The sequence below is a fragment of the Homarus americanus genome, unplaced genomic scaffold, assembly GCF_018991925.1.
Source record: "Homarus americanus isolate GMGI-L3 unplaced genomic scaffold, GMGI_Hamer_2.0 scaffold28, whole genome shotgun sequence".
Lineage (NCBI taxonomy): Eukaryota > Metazoa > Arthropoda > Malacostraca > Decapoda > Nephropidae > Homarus > Homarus americanus.
Genome location: NW_024742238.1, coordinates 4,271,028 through 4,292,021, shown reverse-complemented (window position 1 = coordinate 4,292,021; position 20,994 = coordinate 4,271,028). Strand labels below are relative to the sequence as shown.

At 39.9% G+C, this 20,994-nt stretch overlaps 1 protein-coding gene across 1 annotated transcript in view; it reads right to left on the bottom strand.

Annotated features, from left to right (window-relative positions):
- Nucleotides 1-4,842, bottom strand: part of LOC121876560 (zwei Ig domain protein zig-8-like) — a 45,490-nt gene extending 40,648 nt beyond the window's left edge. The window contains exons 1-2 of the mRNA XM_042381760.1: nucleotides 4,803-4,842; nucleotides 4,527-4,684 (exon numbers count right to left, since the gene is read on the bottom strand). Coding sequence (XP_042237694.1) covers nucleotides 4,527-4,684; nucleotides 4,803-4,842 — 198 coding nt within the window. The remainder of the gene's footprint in view (nucleotides 1-4,526; nucleotides 4,685-4,802) is intronic.
- Between the last annotated feature and the right edge of the window lie 16,152 nt (nucleotides 4,843-20,994).

The window sequence follows — 20,994 nt, the reverse complement described above, 5'->3', positions numbered from 1 at the left end:
TGTACTATGGCTAATAATTTGAGCTGCAGAAACACACGAGCACAGTATAACAACAACGGTGATACCAATATTTACCACAATTATAGGTTGAAGACGGAACATATTTGGGCGTTTGATTGACGGTGAAAGTTTTGTTGTGTTCTGTGCCGCACGAGTCTTGGTTACTGCTGGAGGTGAACCTTAAAAACGAGATGGAATTTTTATAGTTATGGAGTGTTGGTTATTACGCGTTAGTCTTGTGTGTATAGAGCCAAAACAACTCTCTTGGTATCATATCTAACACTTTTACCGTATATTAGTTAGGCTCCGAGCACATTCGGTAGTGTGGTCTTGAAGTGCGGAGTGACAGCGATCACATGTAGTGTAGCTCGACGAGTTTACCACAATTTACTCTTTCATTGTTTTATTATAGTTGTTTGTCATTAATAACTAAATAAAAACAGCTATACATATTTCCCGTTACACTGTGTTGCGATTGTTTTTTTTATAATAATAACAATAACAAAAAAAACAGCAACAGATTCCACCACCATCAACTGAAGCACCGACCACCACCATCATCTGAAGCACCGACCACCACGGGAGCAATATTACCCTTTAAAGCTTAATAAACGCATCACATGTAAGTTAGTCGTCCAGGAGAATCAAGGCCGGCGAGATGGTCAAGTAGTTTATTTATACATAATTATACTATTGGGTGTCATGAGAGAACTGATATTTCTTTACATAATGTTCGTCCAAATGAAAGTGTTGCTAATGATGGTATTATGACTCATTACTGCGCTTCAACCTCTAATGTCTTGAGACGCTTATTTAATTCTAGTAAATACACCAGTCATCAAGAATTAAATAGAGCTACAGTACACCTCTCTGGCCCAACTCTTCCCAAATTCACACCTAACGACCGTTAAGCATCTCGAACCAACCAATCCCAAACCTTCAAAAGAGAATGTGGGCGGTGCTTCGGTAGTTATCCAGAACCAACGGAGTAGTCTGTGATTTAGTATTGGTTACTCGTGTTGTCAAGGTGTCGGGCTTTCTGCTCATTGTTTCACGACTGAACTTCTACGTGAGGGAAACGACTTTGCAGCGTACTAAAATATATTGACACACAATCATGGTGATTATAGAAATAATTTAGTGTATTGTATTAAGTCGTGTTATGATAATGGTGCAGTGTTTGTTGCTAGTGTGGTGTTAATTGTGGTGTTCTCTTACAGGTTCCACATCGTTCTGACTTTTTCGGAGGTGGTGAGTATTAATTCATATTTCTTACAAGGCTGATGACAGAATTCTGCTGTGTACCCAAGATACAGAGTGAGTGTTAGTAACAGAGGTAACCAGACATGACTTGGGTACACAGCAGCTCTGTCATCAACTACTCGTGCGTATTTATTTCTCATATTTATTTACGTATATGCGAGAGTTTTCCTGTTTATCCTATTATTGGTGCGTTAGATTATAATGAACTTTTCTATTTTATCATTCACCATAACTTAAGAGCAATACTGATAAGGGGAGCAGCGTGGGTCATAAACTGTAGGGTAATGTTAGTTGCTTAATGGAAGTATTTGCTGTAATAATCCTTTGGTCCTTATTTAAGTTTTGGAATTTGATGACGTAACCTTGTGTTGTTTTGGGTCGTGTACAGTACATTAGGTAGCTAACTTTTTATGTACAGTTTTTAATAACAATAACACTGTCACTGATGATTGGAACTTGCAGATCATTTTAAGAAATTCCTATTTTTGTTTGTGTTGGTTAAGATGAGCTATACAGTACATTAAGTACAGTACAGTATATATAAAGGAATGACGTCGAAATATCCAATATGGCTGTTGGTGCATTTAGTTATCTTAGTTACTTACTGTGTAACAAGGTGAGAGCGATAGGATACCATACAATATTTTTCTGCACCCAATAACTGTTATTAATCTTGAGTAATATGTGTTGGGTAAACACAACAGCGTGTTATTGGTAGAGCGGGCGAGAAAGCGTGCGTGTTATTGCTTGATTGTTGTGCTGGTGGTAAAGACTGTTAACTGCTTGTTAGGGTAAATGACGCAGTTGCGGGGGTAAAATACTTTTTGTCCAGTGTGTAATACAAAACATCAGGTGCTCTATGAGTTTTATTCTGTATACGAGTAGTAATTGGTTAAACACAATTTTTTAGATTCGTTATTGAACCTATCATAACCGTCCTCACTAGGCTTATGACCCTTTGAACGTCGTGTCATTTTGATTATGTAAAAATAGTTTCCGGTGGAGAGGTGAGATGGTTGTCATGGCCTCGGTGTCGCATGGTTAGACAGATTCTCATAAGCTTGTAACAATAACACTTTTCTCATATTCTGCTGGGCGTTGGTGCTAGCGGTGGTGACGCACATGTCTGATCGTAAAACACACACACACACACACACACACACACACACACACAACACGGATTCACTGATAAAGCAGACACACCAATATGTATTTACTCTAGTTATCAGATGGGGTATGTGGTGTGTGTTGTGGACAGACTGCAGCTGGGTGACACAGGCGCTTGATGATGTGGTGTGTGTTGTGGACAGACTGCAGCTGGGTGACACAGGCACTTGATGATGTGGTGTGTGTTGTGGACTGCAGACTTGCAGACTGCAGCTGGGTGACACAGGCGCTTGATGATGTGGTGTGTGTTGTGGACAGACTGCAGCTGGGTGACACAGGCGCTTGATGATGTGGTGTGTGTTGTGGACAGACTGCAGCTGGGTGACACAGGCGCTTGATGATGTGGTGTGTGTTGTGGACAGACTGCAGCTGGGTGACACAGGCGCTTGATGATGTGGTGTGTGTTGTGGACAGACTGCAGCTGGGTGACACAGGCGCTTGATGATGTGGTGTGTGTTGTGGACAGACTGCAGCTGGGACACAGGCGCTTGATGATGTGGTGTGTGTTGTGGACAGACTGCAGCTGGGTGACACAGGCACAGACTGCAGCTGACACAGGCGCTTGATGATGTGGTGTGTGTTGTGGACAGACTGCAGCTGGGTGACACAGGCGCTTGATGATGTGGTGTGTGTTGTGGACAGACTGCAGCTGGGTGACACAGGCGCTTGATGATGTGGTGTGTGTTGTGGACAGACTGCAGCTGGGTGACACAGGCACTTGATGATGTGGTGTGTGTTGTGGACAGACTGCAGCTGGGTGACACAGGCACTTGATGATGTGGTGTGTGTTGTGGACAGACTGCAGCTGGGTGACACAGGCACTTGATGATGTGGTGTGTGTCGTGGACAGACTGCAGCTGGGTGACACAGGCGCTTGATGATGTGGTGTGTGTCGTGGAGAGACTGCAGCTGGGTGACACAGGCGCTTGATGATGCACACTGGGAAAAATTACTCTGTTTTCACAAATCGTTTTTCCTAGTGATTTAAATTTGATTCTTACGTTAACAATTTATCTGAGCGATCGTTCGTATTTTTCCCATCACAATGCAGTAGTTATCAGTGTAGGCGTCTGCGTGATTGTGTGTTAGTGAGGGGCCATTATAATCCCCATTTAACCCCTCAGGCAAGACGCCCACGTCCTTGCACCACTTGTTATTTTCATTACTTTATTTTTCTCGTGTTTTCCTTTGTTTTAATCATCCATCTTGATCATAAATCTCTCGGGTAATGTTCGTACCTTCAACACACTTCACTAAACCTCCCCTTCAACCACATTCCCCCCCTGCCCCTCTGAGAAAAATATACAGGTACACATAAATTAAATCAGCAGCTGTGAGTTTCAAGCAGATTTGTAATGAATTCCAAGAAAAAAAAACCCTGATGGTAGTGATTTTGTCAGGATGAACCAGACTTGAATCAGACCCTCATTTGCTTCCTCCTGGTCCTCCTGGGGTGGGAGTTGTGTGTGTGTATTTCAACCTCTCAGATGTCATATTTCTGCTGATTAAAATACTACGACGCTGACGTTTATGGGTTGTGGGGTTGCCACAGCCGCTGTTAGTACTAACAATAATACTATTAACGTCAGTACACACACAAACACACACCGTTGTCAATAGTAATACTCGTACTAACACCAGAACTATAAATATCCTGTAGCAAAGAGAAGTGTGGTGCACCGGGTATTTGTGATTTAGTGAATCACTCATTTAAAAAGCACTGCATCAGCTGGACGAGGCGCTTATCTGTTCTCGGCAACAGACCAAACAACCTAACAATCTTATTACACCATTGCCAACCCCCAAAATTGCCTTAGGCATTAAGATAGGTTTGGTTGGGACGTGTTGTCTACCGTCTCGTGCACACAAACAAAAATTGCGTCCTCCATGGCGTTATCCAGCTGATGCGTCTCCGCTTTTTAAGTATGAATAGCAAAGAAACTAATATTTTCATATATGGAATTACAACGAATTTTTTGATGATTCTTGTTGTTGAAAAGTTTATTAAGCAGGCATCGCTGTACTTAAAATACCAATACTAACACAAAACAATACACTTGTGTACCACAACTACCACCACGACCCAGCACACTCACCGTTCTGTTGCCGATGGAGTGGACGCGACAGTGTAACTCTGCCTGGCGGCCTACGTGAGCTGTCTGGTTCTTGAGCATTGTTGAGTCGAAGTAGGGCTGGTCGGTGATGAGCGGTGGAGGCGGGATGAGGCCCTCACCTCGCGTCGACGTCAGCACGGCTGTCCAGGGGAAAAAGTGTTGAGTGAGTGAGGAATGTTTATTTAAAAGGGGATAATTTCAGTATATCATTTGGTGTAAAAAAAAAAATATATATATATAAGACGTTGGTCGTCTTACAAACGTGTTGTTTTTGGTCAGAAATGTATATCAACGTCATTTCATAATGGTGTTAAGTCTTGTGTTGAAAACAATGGTCTGAAAAAGACACCATTTCTGAATCATATTTCGGTAAGAAAAATTTATATAATAAAACATTCCAAGTTCTTTTGTGGTTACTTGGTGAGAGAAACGTCTTTGACAACAGAAATTAATGGCAGTAAAAGGTTAATTCAAGGCATTTGTGGCTTGGTTCAGTTGAGGTAATTGTCGTAAATAAAATTCACATGATGATCGTGCTTAAATGATCAACAAATCTTGAGGACAATACAGTGCGTGAGGAGCACAGTGGGTGGAGAGAGAGAGAGAGCCTAGTGATGAGTCTGTAGTCGACACAAACATTAAGTCGTTTTAGGAGCCAATATTTTATCATTTTTAGGATGCTAAGAGAGGGAAGTCTGGCGAGGACTGTATATCGTGACAGAACCATATTAAGAAAAGAGTCAGTTTTTTTAAATGTTAATAAATAATACATGACTGCTAAATATTTTTTTTTAGAATTAATATCAGAATACAATAATGGGGAGGAACCAGTGCACGCAAATATATTTCCCCTATAATAAACATCAATTTTTTTTTTGTCTGATAGTAGTTTAATCTGTAACCTTGCCGCTGGATGGCTATAGAGACACAGGCAGGCTTTCTCCTTACCTACTGCACTACTGTATACGTTTTGTTTTGGTGTTCCCCTTCCACCGTCCGTATCACCCCTATGCTTCACTTAGGTATCATCGGACATTAAGGAAATTTCGTGGCATTCATACCTACTTTTATCACGACAGGTTTGTGTGGTCAGGTCATCATCCTTAAGTGTGACGCTAATCGATACCAAGGCGAACGGGGTAGTGGTGCTGTCACATATATTCTGGGTTCTATAATAGTATACGACATCTTGATCCGCCCAATATCTGTCCGATCTTCTCGATTACCTTAATTGATTATACCAGTAGAGCGATTACGTACCACTGTTATAGATTGAAAGTACAGGAACATAAAGGTGTAGTGATTAATGGAAACTCTATGAATGCAGTAAATAAATCAACAGAGAACATTTAGGGTAAGGTCTTATCTAGCTCAAATAAAAAGTCCAGAATTATGAAAACTGCAAATTTCGCTCCTCGGCTGCCTCGACGAAATCTTGAGGGACCCACAATTGTCGGTAAGCAACGTTAATTCCCGCTGAAATTACTTGGACAATTCCTTGGAAAAATTGCCAGGGCAGACGGGTAAAATTTGTTCCGAATTAACCCTGATAATCCATCTGGGACGGCGACCAGACTCAGAGGCCGGGCAAAGTTAAGGGAAATTATGTGGACGACGCACGTGAGGAACCGACCAACCGGAGAAAATGTTTGTGGAACTGACCAGCCAGACAAGTTGCCTTGGGGAGTAGGTCAGCTAGACAAAATACGTGAGGGAGACTGACTAACTGGACAAAACTGGTAAAGAGAAGACCAGCTGATTGGCATAACGTTACACTTCTTGTTAGTATTCAACAACTAGTTAGTGTAGTGTTAAATTCACATAATTGTATGCCTGTTAATATGCAGTACTTGTACATAGACGATAAATCGTATGAACGTATACACTTTATACGTATGTATTTGTATGATTTTATGTATTCATTTAGTCTCCACACACACACACACACACACACACACACACACACACACACACACACACACACTTTCTGCCACCCATTCAGGAGAATCTCACGGGTCCCTATAAAGATGGCCGACCACTCTTGTCCCATCACGACTAAAATAACGTATCCATGTGTCTTCCTGTGACTCTATCGCTTCACCTGGGAAGTACAGGACTTACGCTGAAATTGGGCTGTTCGGTGAAATTGGACTTATGGTGAAGTTGAACTTTTTAAAGAAATTGCTCCTTATGGTACAACTGGAGTTTTGGGTGAAATTAGACTCTGGTAGAAATTGCAACTGAAACTTTCTTGTAAATCAGGAAAGGTCTTTTTTATATGTTAGCAGTAACGACACAACAGGGTTATTTTCTGTGAATCTGTTGGCGACAATGTGCTTTATTTTTTCATTTCAACGGATACTAGGCAACAGAAACAAGATTTTGAAATCTTGAATTTATTTATTTTTTTACAAGATAACAGCGATATCGTTTTATTTACACGTTAACATATAAAATACATCGGGGGAAGAGCCTTGTAAATCTTGGGTCGGTGTCCTATTTCTTTTACACATCAACAGATTAGAATCAATGGAATCCTCTTGAAAATGTAAAGAGGCGTGTAAAACAGGCTTTATTTGTCTTGTAAAAACTGATGTAATGTAAACTGAATCTATTTTTCAAACAAAGTTCAAATATTTACTCTTGTTAGTTACTGAAAGTCACGAGCGAGAGAGAGAGAGAGAGAGAGAGAGAGAGAGGATGAAAGGAGAATAAGTTATAAGACAGACACAGAGAGAAAGGTGGGAAGGCTAACGAGAAGAAACGATGCACACTCGAAGGATAATAAATGAGCGTGCAGGAGCGAACACGATAAAGAGAGAATAAGAAGTGTAATGATGATTTAGGGAATGGAACACAGTGGTTAAGACTATTATTTTAAGAGTGACTGATAAACCAAGGGTAATGAGAGACGGGATAAAAGAGGGAAGAGGGGTCAGATAAGAATGCTAATGACGATGATAATGAAAGAGGATGGGGAGAGAATATTTCATGGACTGATGGAGATAAAAATGGGAGAAACTGAGAGAGACAAAGAGAGAGAGAGAGACAAAGAAAGAAAGAAAGAAAGAAAGAAAAAAAGAAAAACAAAGCAAGAAGCGTGGATGGCGTGGGAAGAATGTTTTTAGAATGGTGGAAGTGAGAGAAAGAACAAAATAGAAAGAGGAAGCTGTAATAAATCGTGGACTGGGATGGAGGAAGGGGAGAGGGAAGGGTAAATTTGGAGGCAAGGCGTGAAGGTCGTTAATGGTCGAGGTGGCTAGAACCTGTCTCTAATAGCTTGCACACACACACACACACACACACACACACACACACACACACACATGTCCTCCGCACTTGTACATTCCTGAGAAAAAAATTGTTATACATCTTTGGAAAAAAAAATTGTGTTGAGATTTTCTTGACAAAACAAAAATCGTACATTCATAAAAAAACATCTGTTTACACCTCACAACACTCGCCAGCGTTTATAAGACATTACCCGCACCTCCACATATGAGTCGCCAGTCACCCATGTGTGTTTTTGTTTTTAATTTGTTAGAAAAAGTCACTATGTCGATTTTTTTTTTAGATATGTGAAGTTAGGTAAGATTTTTCGTCTCCGTATATGGGATCTATCACTCTGTGGGGTGGGGGGGGAGGCTATATATCAATCTGTCTGTCTATGTCTGTCTTTATATCATTCTACATGTTTCTTCCTCAGCCATGCACAATGTATCTCTAAGAGTCACTTATTTATGTAGTGGAGTTCAGTAATTGGGAAAAGTTGATCACCTACTGAGAGACCCAATTTAACTGCTTTTGGCAATGATAAGTTATATAGTTTTCTTCTCTATATATGTAGAGAAGATTGTAGTATGGATGTATTTTGTATTTTGTAGACGTAGAGGAGAGAAAGAAGTCATTTATTTATTTTTTTAGGTTTATAGTTGACTTAAGAATGAATTTTACTTATTATCTCAGCAGAATAAACTCACGAAATATTATCACACTTGCGAGTATTTAAATGTGTATGGATGTTAGATATTCCCACGAAATACCATTATGTTTTATGTTATTAATGAGTATTAGCGTTAAATATACCCATGAAATATAATCAGACGTTTTTCTCTTTTTTTTTACGGGGATTAGCCCACCCGGGCACAGGTCATTGGCCTACAGGGCCTGGGGGGTGAAAATATAATAATAATAATAATAATAATAATAATAATAATAATAATAATAATAATAATAATAATAATAATAATAATTAATACAAATAATAAAGATAAATAAAAATTATAAGAAATAAAATAAAATACAAATAAAAATAATAATTATAACCACAAATAAAAAACAAATAAATAAAAATCAAGAGTGACAAACGATGTACTGTACAGTATGTTGTGTTGTCAAAGTAAGAGAAACCCTGCAATTTTGTGTAAATTAATATGTATTAGCGTTAAATATACGACGAAATATCATAATTAACTTTATTAGTGTGTATGAACGTTAAATATACCCACGAAATACCAACACACTTGACGTTATTAGTGTGTATAAGCGTAACATATGCTCAAGACACACCATTATACTTAAGATGAGCGTGTGTGTGTGTGTAAAGGCCAATATTTACCCTGGAGTTAATTATGAACTGCGCGGGCGGGAAACTTTCCGAAGACATGATTGACTGGACTCGTTGCCGACTCGTCAATTTCGTTGTGACTTATGAGTAGAAAGTATTTGACGTTTCTGTAGTTTAAGCAGGGTATCCTGGGCAGTACTTTACAGGCATACCAGCTAGTATTAATAGCGGTAGTAAGGCCGTGGACTAGCTATACTAGAAAGTGCAGGTTTGGTCATAAAAAAAAGTTAATATCGCCTTCTGGGAACCGTTTGAAGTACGATACGCCAACTTGGTAAACGAGTTCCTCCATTATTGCCACATCCAGAACCCAGATTCACAAAGGTTCGTACGATGAATATTTCTCGTAACTTAAGATATTACGATGTACTTAAACTCCACATATATAAGGTTAGAATTGTCATAAATATTTCACTCATTCTTTACCCTATCTAGATACTGTACTTTCACTTAGCATCCGTTAGCGAGGAAAAATATTATATACGTAAATTTTATCTAAAGTGAATATACCTAGTTAAGATGGTCTCATTATAATAGGCATCTTAATTTTGTACTGTAGTTGAAGTTAACCAGTTAGCTGCATCCAGACGTCTTGAGTTAAGAGGAATATTCACCGTAAGAAAGTTGACACAGTACCCCTGAGACTCTGGGCCCAGGACACACGCCAGCAAGTAATAAATACACTTAAGAACGCCTGACTGTGATTGATTAAAACAACTGCAAAATTTTCTCATGGAAGTCGGAAATCAGTTTTCGAAGGCTCGTGCGTCAGACGTTTGTTTGTTTACCTGCAGATATGAGAACTTCTTTAACAACCTTGTGTTTAATAGCTCCCTTAAGTATAACTCCCTGATATATAATTCCCTTTATAATAACACTCTAGAATAGCAAATCTGGTCGTTGTAGTACCTAACCTGCTTCTAACATAACCTAACCTAAACTTAACATAACATAATCTGCCCCTAGCATTACTTAACTCAACCTGCCCCTAACATAACATAACCTATACCCCCAACATGACGTAACTCGGCCCTAACAGAACCTAACTTAACCTGCTCCTAACATAACCCAACCTGGCCATAACCTAACCCAGAGTAAGACCATTAGTGTGAAAATTCATGGTTGGTCCCGATGCGAGTTCAGTCAAAAGAAACATACACACACATATAAATATTTCCTCCCATAATTAGGCTAAAAAAAGGGATAATATTTCCCATTATGAATATTTTTAGGCTCATATGAATATTGAGGCCAGAAAAACGAGCTTAATTTCGCCACTAATTAACAAATATCTACATCACCGGATATTGCAGCTTATCGGTTAAGTTGTGTGATGTTGCATTTGAAATTCATTTACATATGCAAAAAGTTGTGCTCACATGTAACTGCAGTTCATTAATTGTTTTTTGTACTGTGTGTATTGCATTACAAGTGAGTATTTCCAGAACACACACACACACACACACACACACACACATACACACACAGCTTTAATGGTGTGTGTGTGTGTGTGTGTGTGTGTGTGTCCTACTTAAAATTTGGGCCATAGAGTCATCATTGGACTTTTATGTAACGCTAATGGCCAGTACGTTTTTACACAATTAAAAGGAATTTTAATTACTGATGCCCAAAAAAGTGTATATTAGATAATTTAAACTTCACACACAAAGGGAATTATTCTGACCAGTAATTAGTGGTGTTTAAATCTGTAATATAAAATTTCGATTTTTTTTTCACTAAAGGATAAATAATTGTTCTGGTTCACTATTATTTTTTTAAGAAGGTTGAAAATGTTAATGTTTTTAAGATATTCTGTTTATTGATGAGGTAATATCTGAACTGGTGTTTGGCTGAGTAAGGTCGTACTTCCCTCACTTTGAAAAACAAAGTTAGTTCCATCAGTTAAGTTGGTTGAGGCGGTTCTTGAGTTCCTAAATCAATATCATGAAAACTTGTCACCCATAATATCCTCACTTTGTCATTGTTTCTACCGAGTGTGTTCAAATTTTAATCTTCATAAGAATAACAATTTAATTCAAAATAAAACATACAGGTATCCAACTAAAAATTTTAAGAAAACAAAGCTCGCTTGGGAAGAACATGCATCAGTTAGGTAAAAACAAAAGGCGGATGGTGGACACGCTAGTCATGCAGCCATTTTTTTTTTTTTTTCTTATCAGGATAATTGTCGCTTGAACGCCACCCATAATATGAAACATTTAACACTATCACAAATAATGGGTTTTTATCTCACCTCCATTATATTGAAGATTACATCCCCATTAGTGGGTTTAGGGCCGTATCTTATCTCCGTTACTGTACAGGGTAATTAATAATGGGTGTGTATCTAACTCCCACTGCCATTTATGGTCTTGGGTCATAACTTCATCACAATTAATGGGTTAGTATTATAAATTTCACCCCTAATTATGGCCTTAATCACCATTAATAAGCTTCATCACTAATAATGGGCTTCATCACCATAATTAAACTCCATCACTAATGTCCATTATTTTGTTGTTGGTCTTTATCATTAATAATGTTGTTAGCCTCCATCACTGATAATATACCCCCATCACAGTTAACGTTTCCATCACGTATAGCCTTCCTCCATCACGGTTAAATACAGTCTCCATCACATAACACCCTCCATCATGTTGTTAGCCTCCATCACTGATATATAATATACCCCCATCACAGTTAACGTCTCCATCACGTATAGCCTTCCTCCATCACGGTTAAATACAGTCTCCATCACATAACACCCTCCATCTTGTTATTACCCTCCATCACTGATAACATTCATCCCTCCATCTTGGTTAAAATATAGTCAACAACACTAATATCCTCCATCTTGTTGCTAGCCTCCATCAAGGGTAATTAGTCAAGATAAACCTTCCACCCCCACGCCCCTCCCCTCCCCCCCTCTCCCCCTCCCCTCCCCCCGTACCTCAGAGCCACGGCCGCGACTTGTAATCTCAACAACAAACTGTAAGCCTCCGAGAAATTCTTTATTAAAGGTCCATCGTGAGGCCGCTATCCAAAATAATGACCTATTTGAGCGGGATAACGAAGCACGCGTTTATCCTTAATGCTCAGATATTACCCTAAAGGCGGCGTTTATATGCATACAGCTACGGTAAGTCGCTGTCCTACCGCTCTCTTCCTCTCTCTCTCTCTTCTGGGTATCATTCTATTTCCTCTTCTTTCTTCTTCTTCGTCTTCCTCGTTAGTCGTTGTCCTGTTGTCTTCCTCTCCAACCCTCATGGCTCTGTTTTTTCTCTCAGGTTTCCTCTGTTCCCTCTTCTTGTTCTTCTTGGTTTTTTCTTCTCCTTGTTCTTGTTATCATTGTTGTTCTTCGTTTGTCGTTGTCCCGTGGTGTTGCCTACTACTCATTTTTTTTATTTTTGTTCTTCTCCTTGTTGTTATTCGTCTTCATTTCTCCTTCTTTCTTCATCATCTTTTTCTTTATGCCGCAGCCCTGTCATGCAATCTTTACCAGATGTCCTTTTGTTTTTCACCTTCCTCCTCCTCCTCTTCTTCCTGCTCCTCTTCCTCCTCCTCCTGCTCTTCCTCCACTTCTTCCTCTTCTTTCTCTTCTTCATTTAGTTGTTCTCTTACCAACACAAAAATATATAATCTTTGTGTTGGCAAAGAGTTGGGAATCCGTGTGTGTGTGTGTGTGTGTGTGTGTGTGTGTGTGTGTGTGTGTGTGTGTGTGTGTGTGTGTGTGTGTGTGTGTGTGTGTGTGTGTGTGTGTGTGTGTGTGTGTAATTGAGGGCCATTTCGCGTGTAGAAAATGGTAACACCAACGCGGTTAAGAAAATTATACTCAATCTATATTTTTTCATAAGGAATAAATAAAAAAATATATAAATAAACACCGTAAATAACCACAACACTACATAAATTAGCCTCACGTATATATATATAGAATAAACGTGTATGAAAATAAGTTCTCTAAATATTTGCTGTATTTCCAGAAGGTTTTGGATGAGAGATAAAATGTTTAGAAGTATAAAAAAAAATAACAGATGAAATATGCAGCGCTAAAATATACGTTCAGCTCAGGGCACATAATATCAAAAGACTCACTCCAGTGTGGCATTAAGCACCAGGGAGGAGAATGCAGGTCACTGTGGTATACTGGATAGCTTTATAGCGACCAGTAGCGTTCACTGTAAACACACACTGCTCTATATTTTGGTAGTCTCTCACCTGTTTTCTTTAATAGGATAAGATTATATTTTTTTTGGTTATCAGTGCAGACTTGCTCGTAGGGATTACCGTTTGCATCTGTTACTTATAAGGGTTTTAGTTTGCACTCTTGTTATCATATTGCAATTTGGATTTTCTGTTGCAATAACTTGGTTACTTTCCCAATAATGTTGCTTCTTTATAATATATCGGTTACTTTGAAATATTAGGGTTAAGTTCCTATTCCGTGTATACTTTGCAATACAGTGTTCTATTTTCTATATTTCATCATAGTATGGGCCTTCTTATATGGTTTATAATACCACTACACATAAAGGCATCTACAGCTAGGAATATAACTCAAAATGCCCAGGTAAATGGGACAAAGCCTCGACATAGTGGCCAGAGTGAGCATGTGAACAGTGAGGTTTTCACGTAGGTTCCGTCTGCGTGAGTCTTGTGAAGAAAGGGCCGTGGCTTTGTGGGAACACCCAGCTGGGCCACTGATATGTAACAAGGGTAGGGAGGGAGGTGGGAGGGAACACCTACCAGTTACTCGCTTGGTCGGTCAATCGTTTCGTCCGGTGATTCTGTTCGATTTCGAGGTCCAGCCCAGACTATGGCCATTTAGGGTTGAGGTGTGTGTGTGTGTGTAATTATTTTGTAGGGTGGCCATTTACATACAAATTTAGATGGAACACAAGAATATATCTTTACTAACACGACGTAAAATGTCACCGTTTCTGTAACTACGACAGAAACAGTAGGACTGGTGCGACTCTTACTATAGTGTGTTCACGTTGTGGGTTGTGTGTGGCTAACTAGTCGAATTGTCGTAGAAAAACAATATTCCTTGTTCACAGTTCAGTTTGGTTAAAGTGACGTGACGGACAGTAGACAGCCTAGCAATGTTTGGACTGCAAAATTCAGTATAAAATTTCTTTTAGAACGAATTTCTAAAATTTTTAAAAGATTTTACTTGAATTCTTAATAGTCATGATAGTTGAAAGACCTAAATCTAGAACAAAAAAAAAACAACAATAACAAAAACAAGAACAACAAAATATCACGTGAAATTAGCGACACAGCGACGTAATGATGGTGAGCTTAATTGAATGTCAGAGCAGGAATGCTGAAACACCATGGTAGTTGAATACACTTACCAATATCCAGCCAAGTAATTACTGTCTCCCATCAGCATGTTTAATAGCATTCATACCTTATCTCAGCAGCTACCACGCAGGTCATGGGTTGAAGTTGTCGTGTTAGAGGAAGTTACTGTGTTAGGTGATGCGATTTTGCGGTTTTTATTAGTGTGCTGTATATATTGTACAGTATACTAGGATTCACTCACCCTCTCAGAGCATAAGGGATTGTATGTATGTATGTATGGTGTGTGTGTGTGTGTGTGTGTGTGTGTGTGTGTGTGTGTGTGTGTGTGTGTGTGTGTGTGTGTGTGAGAGAGAGAGAGGAAGACGCCACCACCATCAAAATAAGGCTCCAAGACTTTAAAACTCGTCACGGGAGATCTAGACAAATTACATGTTTAATTAACGTGTCATCACCCCGGCCAGCCCTCGACACACCACACTTACATACATAAATGACTAACTAAAAGAGGACGTCAAATAATGATTCAATTTCTACGTAAGACCAGATAGAGCACTGCGTTAGTCAGCTCTATGGATGCCAACTTTGACTTGAGTGAGTGAGTATTTTCCTCAACTCTTATCTTTAATTTTTCTGGTGTGTTTTTTTTATATTGTGAATAAATAATTTCAATGAAGTGTATTTCCTCTTAATGAGTTGTGTCGGTATTTTCACTGATTAGTGGGTTTACGTTCAGCCAGCCAATCAGAGAGGAGTACTACTGGCGGTACTAATTAGCGAATCAATTATTCATCAAAACAGATTACTAATGTACTCCCCGTGCTAAATATTCATGAAGTCAAAAAACATAAATGATCACAAAAAATAGCACAGTATAGTATATCAACCCTCAAACTCACAAATATCAAATTGTTATACTGTAATGTTCCTCGAATTAAGTTTTCTCACACACGCAAACAATTGATAGCGCAGAATTAACACTATTTACTAATATATACCTCAAACAGAATTTACATAAACATAAAAAAAAACATTGTAACTATAACACCACTTGCTAATATAACAAAGGACCACCATATATGTTATAGTTATAGTTTTATTTACAAATAGAAAACTATTTTTTTTATTGCCTCTCCTTTAATTTATCAACATGAGGCCAAGAGGATGTCCTTTCTTTCCCTGTGGTTTTGCCCTACCTCCCTCACCCCTTCAGTCCACCCTCACTCACTCCTTTCACCTCATTCACCTACCTCTCACGCCCATTTTCACGCCCCTCACCCCCCCCTCCCTCAGGATTTCTGGCCACCACATCTATTCTTCTTGACCTTGGTGTTCCCCAGGGCCTCCTCCCACCCCCGACGTCCTTCTCGGTCCTCTACCGTCGCCCATCATCATTATTTACCCAAAATATAATATCCTCGCTTATTTATTAATATTTTGTGTAGTAATCGTAGGCTGACTTGTATTTGTTTAAGTTGGGTTGTTAAGTCTTAATTTTCTTCTTAACTCGCGGTATTCTTCTCTGTTATTCTTATTGTAAAGGTGTTTAAGATTTCTTAATAAATTCCAGGGTCTTTATTGGTGTTCCGTGCAGCTAAATTTTCATAAATATACGATATTGATAACTCGTAAAAATTAAACCACTTTTTTGGTATTATAATCGAACAAAATGTGTATAAAGTTGTAAAATTATCGTGAAAAGTCTTAAGAAGTCACTAAAGTAAAGTAAAAATAAAATAACTAAATGTGCCTAAATAAAAAAAAAAAATTATTTTAAATAGTTTATTAATTGTTCCCTTTTCTCTGACATGATAAAAAACGGAGAAACTATTGCAAAATAATTTAATAGTGCATTAACTAACAAGAATACCAGCTGAGAAACCTTTTTTGTCGATGCACACTAAAACATTATAACATCAACAACATAAAAATTAAAGAATACAAAACAACAACAATTATATGCAGATTAGGTTCTATATTTTATGTTTTAATTCAGTGACGTTGTATACTGATAATGGGCCAGACACCTGTAGCGTTGGTAGTGTAAGTCTGATGAATGTTGGTTACGTGGCGGTGAGTAATGGCTGGTAATGTTGTCTCCTCCTCAAGTCGTATAACTAACCCAACACTCCATCATCCTCGCCTGCCTCTCTCTCTCTCTCTCTCTCTCTCTCTCTCTCTCTCTCTCTCTCTCTCTCACACATCTTCTTCCAAGCTCTCATTTTAACCTCCCTCCCTCTCTCTCTCTCTGATAGGCACCTATTCCCCTACACGTCTATTCCTCCCTCCCTCCATCCTTCCTCCTCTCTCTCTTCTTCCCTCCCTCCCTCCTTCACTTCCTTCCATCATCCCTGGTCTTAGTTCAATACTCCTCACCGCTTTAACCCCCTAGTTAATGTATAGACCTCCTACTCCCATTATTGATGTAGTACTCCCCCTCCTCCCAGCCTGATGTATTCTCTCCACCTCTACATGATTACCTCCTCTCTCTTCTATGACGTATATTCTCCCATAACTCTCCTTCCCTCATTTTCTCCCCTTTCCCCCCCTCTCCCCTTCCCTACCCCTCCCTTCTCCCTCCATCACCCCCCTTCTCTTTGACTTACATCCTCTACATGCCCCCTCTCTATGACGTACAGCACCTTCTCCTCCCTCCCCCACCCCCTTGGTAAAATTTCACTGATACACGAGCGTTCACAATTCTTGGTTAAACCTGCTAAGTTGTACCGTAAAATGCGAAGGTAAAATATGGGCGTGAGTTACGGTGGTATTTTACGTATGCCTTCTGTGGGGTAAAAAGTCGCTTTGAGTAACGGGGGCGGAGCGGCACTACTCGTTCGGGCTGGTGGCATTGCAGGCGGGTAACGAGGAATGATGACCGCAATGCCACAGATGCCGACCGACCGCCAGTCAAGGTCATAGACAGTGGGTGCCACAGTCAAAGCCTTAGACGATGCCACAGTCTTAGTCTGTCTGCCTTCTTTAGCAGACTGGGGCCACTGCCAGGTTTAACAGACAGTGTCACAGTGAGGGTCTGAGTTATTGCTACAATCTGGGCCACGCCAAATGCCGCAGCTCAAACCACAGAGGGTGAGAGAGAGCCACAGTGAGGGCCAAACCTTCCCACCACCTCATCCTCTTATAAGATGTTGATGTTATATTGTTGCGCTTTAGCACATGTATACGGTCTTTAAGTCCTTATTGTAGGTTAGTAAATACACTTATCATCAACAGACAAAAATTAGAGAGATACTGATACATATCTCTAGTCATGAATCATAAGATGAGTTCACAAAAGCTAACCCAACCCAACCCAACCCAACCCAACCCAACCTCCCAACCCATCCCAACCCAACCCAACCCAACCCAACCCAACCCAACCCAACCCAACCCAACCCCAAACCAACCCCAAACCAACCCAACCTCAAACCAACCCCACTCATCTTAACCTAACACAATTTGACCTAACCCGACCTTCATGTCTAAACGCTGAGACCCACGCTGCTAACCATTAATTGTATTGTAGGCAGTCACGCAGAGATAGATACACACGGTGCTTAATTACCCTCCGGCTTATCTACGAGGACGAGAGTAAATTACACGCGACACTTGATAGTAACCAAGTTTGTTTACCTGGATTCCTTTATTATTATTACGGGACTCATCAGCTGTGTGCGTGAGTTAATGACCGGGTTTTTCTTTTGTTATTACTTGTACTGTGTGTGTGTGTGTGTGTGTGTGTGTGTGTGTGTGTGTGTGTATAAAGTTAGAGTTATAATAATGAGTGTTGATAGAGGTGTGTCTTCTCCTTCTCCATCTTTTTCTTCTTATTCTTGTTTATTTCTCCTTGTTCTTCTCCTTCTTCGACTTCTTTTCTCTTTTTTTTGTTCTTCTTCATTTTATCCTTTTCCTTCTGTGTCGAGTTCTTTTGTTTTTGTTGTTGTTGTTCTAGTCTTCCTCCTCTTCCTCCTCCTCCTCCTTCTCCCTCTCTTCCTCCTCCTCCTCCTCCTTCTCCTCGTCCTCCTCACTCCTTTTATCCTCCCCTAAGACAAATACAACACCACGTCCATGTCAGAAGGTAAATAGTTATCGGCTAGAGACTTAACTTGGATACTACTCAGGGCAAGATTTAGTATGCAAAGACGGCCTTAGTTACCGATAGTTGATCCTTCTCACTCGGCTTGAGGGTGTCTGATGGCCTCGTCGGTTCAGGAAGTTGGGCTAGAGTGGTGTTAGGTTAGGTTAGGTTAGGTTAAGTGATCGTGGTGTTAGCTTAAAAGGATCTCTGACCTGATTAAGCAAAAGCAATACAGAATCGTTTCCATTTTGACGTATTTCCAGGCGGGTGCGTTTCCATTCTAGGAGAGTGCGTTTCCATTCTGGCACATTTCCAGGTTGGTGAGTTGTAGTTCTAACTTATTTCCAGGTGGGTGCGTTTCCATTCTCATACATTTCCAGGTAGTTTTCATTTCCATCCTAACCTAACCTAACCATTTCCCGTTAGATACATTATTATCCATATGCATTTCCAGTTAGACACATTTTCACTAAGACACATTACCAGCCAGACACATTTCCAAGCAGACACATTTCCAAGCAGACACATTTCCAAGCAGACACATTTCCAAGCAGACACATTTCCAGGCAGACACATTTCCAAGCAGACACATTTCCAGGCAGACACATTTCCAGGCAGACACATTTCCAGGCAGACACAAACTGTAATGATCATGTGGATGGGGTGTGTAGGAGACGAAGGGTACGACCTGGGTATAAACTCCTGGGGAGGCCCGTGGATGGAGGTCCGTGGCTAGAGGTCCGTGGCTAGAGGTCCGTGGCTAAAGGTCCGTGGATGGAGGTCCGTGGCAAGTAGTTGTGTCTGGAGGTGCTCGGCTAAAGTCCGTGGCTGAGAGTCCGTTGATGGAGGTCCATTTTCAATTGTGTGCATAGAGGGTCCTACTGGCGTGATAGAGGACTCACTGGCGTATTGAAGGATTTACTGAGGTAGGATAGGATTCATTGGCGTATTGGAAGATTTACTGAGGTAAGGTCGGATTTATTGGCATGATAAAGGATTAGTTTGTTATATCGAAGGATTTATTGGTGAAATGGTGGATTTAATGGCGCCATAAAAATTCTTGACATATAATGAATTTATTGCTGGAAAATAAAGATTATTTTCAAGTGTTATAAAGGATTTTTTTTGTGTGTTGACGGATTTCCTGTGTAATGGTATACATACATTATGATTTGCATGTATGAATGTATACTGATATTAGAGGAGGGATATAAATTAACGCCACCTAAACATAATTCATGTATCAGGTAAATTAATTATTTTTTTTATTGTTTTCAGTAAAAGTGGGATCGACGCCTCCTCCCCCCCCACACACCTAAATTACCGTAAGATGTTAATTAATCGTAACTCGTACACCACCCAAAAACTCGAACACCCGATATATTCCCGAAGGCCATATTTCATTCCAAAGTTTGTATATTTTTTTTGTCGGGTCTTGCCTGATATGGATTTTATTCCGAGGTCTTTGTGGGGGGACTAATATATCTTGTTAAGTTTCAAGACAATCGGTGAACTGCTCCAGGAAGTGTCGCGTTCACAGGCAGGATAGACCACTAACGAGAGGACGGATATCGGGAAACGCTCGGTATCATATTATCATTCCGGTAACTCTTTCTGGGATGTAGTTAGTCGGTCATTAATTACCTGGTTAGGGTGTTTAATGTTATGTGGAATGGATGATGTATCTGTGAAGGCAATGAGGACACACACACACACACACACACACACACACACACACACACACACACACACACACACACACACACACACACACACACACACACACACACACACACACACACACACAACGCATAAAACTTAAAAGCAAATATGTGCACAGGAACTTGCACGCGAGCACGTACGTCTACACGAACACACAAAAGCACCGGCATCTTGGTCACAGGGACTCACGACGGACAAAGCGTTACAGTGATAGATTTACGGAGAGTGTTCCTCGATAAAATAGCTTAGTACAGACGGCCTGGACTAACCTGACCTAACATAGCCAAACCAAACCTACCCTAGCCAAACCTAACCTAATCTAACCTAACCTAGCCAAACCCAACCCAACTTAACTTCAACTAACTCGAATAAAAGATTTTTTTTTTTCGAATGGCTCGTAAGTTAAATTTTCTCCTAATCTGATGGCTATACAACAAGTGTAAGTCGATATATTATACATGGCGTCAATTCTGCTCTGAGACTATAGGAGGTGTGTTAGGGGAGAGGAGAGTGATGAAGATTTGGCTATAAGTTGCGTCAATGTGGGCTGGTCATTATGTTAGTTCAGTCAGTCAATAAGTCAGTCAGTCAGTCAGTTAGTCACATCATTCATTCTTTCAATCATTCAGTCAGTTGGTTATTTATTCATTAATTTAGTTATCCAGTCAGTCGATCAATCATTCATCTAGTCAGTCAGTCAGTTAGTGTATCAGTTA